Source organism: Salminus brasiliensis, chromosome 15 (genome assembly GCF_030463535.1).
Source record: "Salminus brasiliensis chromosome 15, fSalBra1.hap2, whole genome shotgun sequence".
In the NCBI taxonomy this organism is placed as follows: domain Eukaryota; kingdom Metazoa; phylum Chordata; class Actinopteri; order Characiformes; family Bryconidae; genus Salminus; species Salminus brasiliensis.
The window spans coordinates 23005410-23014391 of NC_132892.1; the positions used below are offsets into that span (position 1 = coordinate 23005410).

Here is an 8982-nt window from a genome sequence, read left to right on the forward strand (position 1 = left end):
ATGAAAAAAGAAAGCCATTACTTGAGCGTTGAAGTTGATTTTCATTTTTTCTTATTTTCATTTTTTTTTTCAATAGCTTTCTAACGGTGGGTGGAAAAAGGTTCATTTGTGTAATGATCATTGTAAGCAACCAGAACAGTATGGAGCTGGTCTGAAAATGGTGTAGAACACATTGGTTTTATGGTCATAACTGTTATGAACGCTGAGCATCCAATTGTACCACAAGTGGCAATCATCAGGGCCCAAACACTGTGCGCCTTTATGGAGCCAGAAGAGCACAAATGATGGACAATGTTTAGCCTGGCTTTGTTTATAATAGTTATGGGTCTCAACATGAGATTTTTGGACATGGCTTGAATTTGCATAGTTTTTGAACTGCTGAGAAAACTTTCCGAGCAATTACCTCTGTATTTTCATCTCACAGTGCTCCAGAATACACAACATTTTTCTTATGAAAACAAATGATTGACGTTTTCTCCTGAAACTGATGCTCATGGACCCCACTACAGGGGTTGGGTTTAGGTGATTCTGGGATATTGCACCAAAATACCTGTATTTGTAAAACTACAGAAATGAATGCTATGCTTCTCTGTATTGATAATCCAGACAGATTCAGTCCTAATTTCGACATTTTAAATAGTTTATTTATGCATCAGCCTTTTCACAGATTTGAACATTTCCAGATACCAGCAGAGTTCCCACATCAGTGCATCCCTAATGTCAATTATGAAAACAATGTCACAGATTTTTAAAGTTGAGGTGCCACTGACTACATGTGGTCTTTTCCACACATACACTATATGGACAACAGTATTGGGACACCTGCTCTGTCATTGTTTCTTCTGAAATCAATGATATTAAATAAGTTTATCCTGCTTTTGTTGGAGTAACTGTCTCTACTGTCTCTACTGTCCCAACTTGTCTCAAAAATATTGGATGAAGCATCAACCATCATTCCAGAGAACACAGTTCTTCCACGGCTCCACAGCTCAATGCTAGGGGGCTTTATACCCCTCTAGCCCACGCCTAGCATTAGGCATGGTGCCCATAAGTTCATGTTTATCTCCTCCAGAGAATCCTATTCTGTTGGCAGCACTTCTCCACATGCACTAGTGTCTGCATGCAATACTATAGTTTATGACTTCTCTTGTGTTTCCTCCATAAGGGAAGAGCAGACTTGATGGTGTCAGCAAAGGGAGTGGGACTGTAGAGTGCATAACAGTTAGACTGATTATAGTTAAATAGGATTATAGTTAGCTGCAGCCCTCTTTCAGACATACACAGCGCTGCACGCAGAAGCTGTTTAGTATTATTTTAGGTTGAACAGGCAGGCATGTCAATAAAATGCCAGAGCTGTGGGAGGAAAACTCTTCCCACTCTTTTCACACTTTTCCTGTTCAACAGTTCCTTCATTAACATTATTTTTCTGTATTCTGTTTTGTAGGCTCCACCCACCTTGGTGATCCTCGTGGCCCCTCCAACCCTGGCTCACCCTCATCCTCACCCCACTCTCCTGGAGGAGGCCTTTGTAGCGGCAGCTCGGAGCCCACACTGAACGGAGGCTGCTCCGGAGCCTTCTGCAGCTCAGTCGGAGGTGAGCATGAGGCTTTTTTAGATTTTTGGCCTATTGATCAATAAATCGACGGTTGATTTTTTTTTTCTTTTTCTTTGAGGTATACTGTTTTTTGGGGGGGGGCTTTTTTGGTGCCTTAACATTTTTTGCCACATACTCTCAGTATGATGCATTACATAAGAGGCTTAAGGCCTTTATTAAACCATTTCAAAAGCAGAAGTTCTGGCTTTTGACATTCTTAGCTATTGTACAATATGGCTTCTTTTTAGACATATATATATATATATATATATATATATATATATATATATATATATATTATAGTTAGGCCTTTTTATTCAAGTTCGGATTGGCTAATTTGTCATCGAAATAAGCTGTAGGTAACTTGATTACTAATATTGATATATTGGTGTGGATATCAGAGGCTGGATCAAATGTGATCCCACATGTTGCCTGGGTGTTTCGTTCTGTGGGGTAGAAGAGAATTTAGGAAGTGTGAGCATGATAGCATACTTTTAGGGGCACATCTTAACTGCTTCAGTAGTAGTAGTTTTGATATTGACCGATACGCAACATTGGTATCGGAACAGAAAACAGTGGCATAATTGGTAGTGGCAGGTCTGTATAACTTTTTTATTGCTGCAGTAGGGCTGGGGTTTTCTCTAGAGCTTGAGTTGTATTTTATGTATTGTTCTCTCTTCCATATTGACTAAAAAATATTTACAAAATATTTTTTTCTTCTCCGCCCTTTTTACCTTTTGTTCTCTTCCCTCCACCTCCCCCCTTCCAAGGAACAAACCCGAGTTCACCCATCAACCTCCCCAAATCCCCCACCTTCCCCTCTTCCTCCAGCTCATGGCCAGACGAGTGCTCCATCTGCTACGAGAACACCGTGGACACGGTCATCTACGCCTGCGGTCACATGTGTCTCTGCTACACCTGCGGCCTGCGCCTCAAAAAGATGGCCAACGCCTGCTGTCCGATCTGTAGGAGGGCTATTAAAGACATTATAAAGACCTACAGGAGCACATAGGAGGCATGTCTCACTTATCTAACACATACGGATGACACAAAGAGACCCTAGTACGTTGGGGAAGGAGACGTCGCACTTCAGGGACTTCCTTGTCATAAATTCATGGGCTTTTCTGTTCCCATGGCGATGACTTTTGAACCTTGGACCTCGAAGGCTCAGGCATCCATCCGCAAAAAGTTCTCTAGTGTTTCATGCGCGAGCCCCTGTTGCTACGGCAACTGGTCGTGTCGCAACTCAGGACAGGAGGCTGAGATTCTGACTAAAGCTTTCCACACACATACACACACACACACACACACACACACAAGGGAAAGGAAAGAGAAATCATGTAAATAACCTCAAACAATTCAGGAAGCTGCAGACAATGCTCAGGAGACGTCACACTCGGAACGTCTCCCGTTTTCGTTTCCCCTCTCTTTGAGCCATACGACACTCTGCCAGTCTCGTCCACTTGCGTAGGTGCAGAGTCCTCTAGCTGGAAGCCGTAATTAACGTAGATGACAGGTTGGGAAGTCGATTTTATCTTCTCCGGCATTCTCAGAACGAAGACGCTTTCCATCACGCCAGATGTTTCAGGGTCACAATTTTTGTCTGTGTACAGCTGAGACCTGAGGAGGGGATAAAACACACACGTAGAGAACGTCCAGGCTTTGCGGTAGCCTCGTGTTAGATCTAGTGCTTAAGCTACTTCTCTGGAGAGCTTGCTGTTGCTCCACGCTCTGAAGTCAGTATTGCCCTATTGAGTTTAACTGGTGCAAAGACCTTCAAGGACTGATGACAGTGCGATGTTGTGTTAAGCAATGTAATCTAAAGCCTCAGTTGTCACATGTGGAGTCAGCGTTGTGCTCCTGCTGCTGCTGTTGCTGCTGCTGCTGCTGGGGATGTATAATGCTGTGCTATAAAGTCCAACAGAATCTGGTAAGCAACACAGAATTTGACACAGTGTCCAAAAAACCCAGCAGCTGACTGGTCACTCAAACACTACAGGTTTAATTAAGCAGATTCATATGCAAGGAGCTGGAACAGGCGCTGGAACACGCGTTCCAACTGAGAGAAAAACATCTTTCAAATGTAATCTGATTTTAGACCAAGACGTGCTGCTGTAATCAAAGCTGCATTCACCACAAACTCTGTCAGTTTCGCCCTTCTGAGTGTTCAAAACAAGCTTCCCGAAGTGCTCCACACATGCAATCGCCATGGAGACGGGAATCACGGGCGAAAGAACATAGCCTTGAGGCCTTAAACAATGAAAGGATCATTTGTTGCAAGAGGCTATTTGATTTGCCGAGTTAATCCATATTTCACTGGGTACCCTCCTTATTCAAGGCCAAAATGTGGCGTCTTGCTGGATTCCGGCTACTCTAGGCCAGTGCCGAATCAAAAAGCAGAGCAAATCTGGCTTCAGCTGTGAGGAATGGAAATGGGAAGATATTACATGCTGGCTTATTTTCCTGCTAATCTTGAAAAAATTGAAGGCTTAAAAAATATTGAATTGGTTAATTACACTGACTCACTTTCGCCCCTTCTTTAAATAGGAGCTGACCTATGAGTCCCCCCAAAGGCCAAAGGGGAGGATTTCAGCAAAATCAGTTTGCCTTAAGGAAATTGACCGAATCAGAGTGGTTTTAGCCATAGACTGAACAGTCCAGGATGGACTGGAGATGTCACAATAATGCCGCCTCTGTCGCCAGCCTTTCTGGGTAAATGTAGTTTTATATTTAATAAAAGGGTGCGTTCAGCATTCATCTAAACATTGTTGAAAGAGTGTATGGAGCCCATTACAATGTTAAAGCAGTTACATTTACACTGATTCTCATTGATCTGCCACTGAAGTTAATCAGCAGCTAATCAGTGCTAGGCTTTGGGACAGTTTTCTATGAATTACAAACCTTTATTGTCTTTATAATTTTCCAGTACACCCACATTCTCTTTGTATATCCCAGCTTGGAAAGTTGAGATCAGAGCACAGGATCAGGCATACAACAGTACTCCTGGAAAAGAGAGTGTTAAAGGATTTCCTGAAAAGCCCCACAGTGGCAGCTTAATGGATGTGGGTATTGAACCCACATCCTTGCGATCGATAACCCAGCGCTCTGACCTCCAAGCCCCCATGGTCTATTAACTATCATCACTGATAGACTTTATTATATCAGTGCTAACATTCAATCTTACGTATTTGGCACTATGTAGAGTTCCCTTTGCTCTGATTTTAATAGAAGACAACAGTCATAGAGCAAGGGTCCACTAACTTTATGAACACCAATTTAGGTATCATATATTTGGAAAATGCCATGACAGCATCTCATGATCCTGACTTGTACTTAAATAGATTTTGGTGCTCCGCATCAGTGACACTGTGTGTCCTAGTTTAAGATCATGAGTCCAGCACTAGTTATCCTGTTCAACTATGAAAGACTGCAGTGCTTTAACTGCATAGCAAGGACACTGTCAGTGAGTGGCCGTGGCTAGCTTGTGTAAATTGTTTGTGACAACTGGGGCTAAAATCTATGCTGCTAAAGCATTAGCCAGCTCTTTTATAGGCAATGCTTGAAAAAAAAGACGTGCGTCGTACATTGCCACTCTTGTACACTTTATCGCTGCTGTCATAAGAAAGGTTTAGGGCAGTTTAGGTTTTTTGTATATAACTTTGGAAGCTGGATGTCCTTCTTATGTATTCTAGGCAGTGACAATTCAGCCCCCAGTCTTGTGATAATTAAGTCGAGGCGGTGGAAAGCCCAGTCATTCTTCTTCTCCTCTGCTGAAAAAGACGTGGTGTTCATGACAGCAACACTATATTTCTAAGCTGTGCACCGTCGCTTGAAGTGGTTATTCACTTTTGAATGTTAATTTATGTTAATTGGTGATAACCGGAACTTCTAGAATAGCAGTATCAAAGGTGTGTCTCTTAAACGCTTCGCTACGGTTTGGTTGATAATCATGATTGTATTTGTTCCGTGCTCCTCTCTGGGTTACACTGCAATGTATTTCTTGAAAACAAAAGAGGATGATGGCTATCTTGTACCTGCGAGGCTATACTGTGCAGTATATCCTAATGGGGCTTTAAAGTAAACAATCACGAACGCATTTCTTCCGGGTACAAGATAAGCACAATCTTATGGTAATGTACAAATCCCTTTAGTTTTCAGGCTGCTTTTGTAAGTTCCAACCTGCCCTGTTTTTTAAAGTCCTTCTAGAGCTTGTAGGTGATGTTTTTTCTGTGATCTGATTAGCTTACGTATCAACAGTGCAGTCATTTCTAAAAGCATAATGCTTAAAGCAATAGATGTGATCTTGAAAGAGTGTGGAATTGGAGGTGTGGCCGCTTTTTCACCAGCGAAGTCGTGACTCAGTGTTTACTAGTAAAAAGACGAATCCAGTTCTTTATTACTAGACATGCTAGTTTAAAAAACATATATTTTTCAATAGTAATAATAACAGATCTACAGAATAAAAATGTTCTGACTAGTCATGTTGTCAGGATGACACATCCTTAATGTCATTTTGACTAGTCATATGTTGCCATGATTTACACTGAATCTAATTCTCTCATCTAGAATTACACTTTTAATTAAAGATATCAACTTACAGTGCAACTTACAGTAGCTGAATGCAATCATTAGAAGGGGTGTCCACAAACATTTGGACATATAGTGTAGCTGCAATGTAGTTTTGACAAGTTGTACGATGCATTCGAGATTTTGAAAACTACAATAGATAAGAGAGTGAAATTATATGTAAATCAATAGTAACACATGACTAGTTACATTTCGGGTATGTCGTCCTGCTAACATGACTAGTCAGGATGTCTTTTGATCTGTAGATCTGATATTATTACTAGTAAAACTTTAATAATTACATTTACATTTAGGGCATTTAGCAGATGCTCTTATCCAGAGCGACTTACAAAAGTGCTTCACTATTTACTCAAGAATAACCTCAGCTAGGTTGAATAGACTAAAAAATCTAAGATACCTCTAAGCTTAGACATTACTAAACACAAGTCAATATGGAGATCATAGTACTGCAGTTGTACTCTACTTGTTCTAATAATTGAGAGCTGATTTGGAAATTTGAGTTTCTTCTATGAAACATTGCACTACAGAGACCTTGAATTTGAGCTTTTACTAGTAACAGTCGAGTTCTGTCTTGTATCGCTGGTGGATTTTTGGGCTAAAACAGCTTGCCAGCTTGGTTGGAAGGGAACAAATAGGTCACGTATAACTTGAAAATCAGTCGCTCAGTTTTAAAAACGTTCAGTGGAACTCCAACTGTTTTGTATTTTCCCCCTCTAGTTTGAGAGTCTCTTGCACGCTGTATGCCATCTTTGTGTTTTGATGTCACTTTAAAAAGTCTTTGATTGTACATTTCTAAACCCACTTTATCCCAGGGATTAGAGATATGACATCTTATGATGATGTTCTGACCAAATTAGTGATCCAGGATGGAGGAAGTGTGATAATCCTGTCCCAAAATGAAATAGTTTTATGATAGAAGAAATGAACCAAGTGTTGAAGAAAATGACTATTTATTTTGTCATTCAGGCTCGTTCCCTTCGTCCTGTATAATAATGAATTTTACACTCGTCCAAAGCAGAGGTATCCTGTATAGTCTAGTTTGTCATACATACAGTAAATACATTGGAATGGTTTAATAAGAGTTCTTTGCTTTATTTAGTTGTACTGAGGACCTACATAAGGGCATGCAGTCCCAATACACTACAGCTGGCTTTGTGGAGCCTATAATGTACCTTATTTATGTAGTGTATGGTGTGTTGACCTTTAGAATATATGGTACAAATCACAGTCTAGCGTTCCTTTTATTGGACCTTTTTGATTGTAAAGTTCAGTTTTGTAGAGAGCAACATTTTTATCACCAATGCAAAGCAATATGGTGATTTCTTTCGGTGGTTGCATTAGTTTTTCTTATTTATTCTAGGTTTAAAAAGCCTCTTCTATAGATACAGTACCAGTAAACAAAAATAGGAGCCACTGCATCAGTTCATTTAAACACTGAATGCTTTAGTCCTTCCATTTCTCCATGTAACCGTGTTCTGTTCACTCACTACCCATTGGTGGACAATGGGACCAAACACATGGCTATGATTCCCCACTGAACCAAGTGCAGAGACTCAAGAGTTCAATGAATCAATCAATCCATCAGCGATTCCCCCATTAGAGCAGTTTTGGTCAGTGTGGAAATGCATTTTTTCCATCGTGAAAATGTCCAGCGTGTTGTTTATTTTGAAGCTAGTTTCGCAGTCAGTGACTGGTTTGTAAGCATTGTTTAGTGTGAGTCATAAAATGATTGTGTCAATAAACTTTCCAAATGTGTTTCAGACACGTTGTGTTCCTCTCCTGTTCTTCACTGTTCTCCTGCTCGGTGCTCATTACAGCTGTTTAGGAGAAAGTGGAAGAGAGTGGGATTTGTATTAATGGTCATAATTTGTTATAAAGACAGAACAATAATAATATATTAAATCTCTGGAGCTCTGAAGCAAAGTGTTTATCACCAGTGATCAGGGCAGCAAGTGTGTTTATGCTGTAAAAACACAGTTTAACATTAGAATACATTTAAACAAACACTGACATGTTCAAAAGTAACAATGTTGTGTTTTTAAAAAATGTTACGTTGTCAGCTGGTACATTTTTATTTCACCAGGTACTGGATGATGACTAATCACACCAGATTTAGGGCAAACCCTAACCCCAAACTAAACCCTAACCAAACCCTAACTGTAACCCTAACTTGACTGATAAGTTCCACCAGGTACTGGATGATGACCGATTAACCAAACTAGGTACTGGATCATACCTGAATAACCAGATTTGTACTGGATGAGATCTACAGTTCTTCCTGATCCTTGTTTATTGACATTGTTACTTCTCTCACATTATTGGTGCTGAATATAAGTCTACGTAGCACTTTATACTTTCTCTATTATTTGGCCTGATTTACCAGTTCTTAAAAAGAAATGTCTTAAACCAACTACCCACCTCTGCAGATTTCATAAAGATTTAGACATTTTAGGGGAACAATGGGATCCATTATTATAAGAGCTGTGAATAATTCTGCAGTTTAAAAACATCTGACTTTCTGATACAACTCCTCAAGACAATGGAAAGATCATTGATGAATGAGGCCCAGTGTGATTTAGGTAGGTGAAATATAAAAAAATGTCAAGGTATGTCAAACTGGTGGAACTGTCACAGAAGCTGTGCAGTATACTGTAATAAAACGTAATTTACGTAACTTTACAGAGACAGGCTGCTATTACACACACTCCTAGCAGTAGGACTCTTTAGCATTTGATCTTGGATCACCTTTAACTGCCACACGACTTAATAAACTTGGTTGAAGAGCTCTCTGAACTGATCCA

General features: G+C 40.2%; 1 protein-coding gene across 2 annotated transcripts in view; it reads left to right on the forward strand.

Annotated features, from left to right (window-relative positions):
- Positions 1 to 7943, forward strand: part of neurl1aa (neuralized E3 ubiquitin protein ligase 1Aa) — a 101239-nt gene extending 93296 nt beyond the window's left edge. For both annotated transcript variants that reach the window (XM_072657402.1, XM_072657403.1), the window contains exons 5-6: positions 1445 to 1594; positions 2365 to 7943. In XM_072657402.1, the coding sequence (XP_072513503.1) occupies positions 1445 to 1594; positions 2365 to 2606 (392 nt within the window). In that variant the 3' untranslated portion in view covers positions 2607 to 7943. The remainder of the gene's footprint in view (positions 1 to 1444; positions 1595 to 2364) is intronic.
- Positions 7944 to 8982: the final 1039 nt, after the last annotated feature.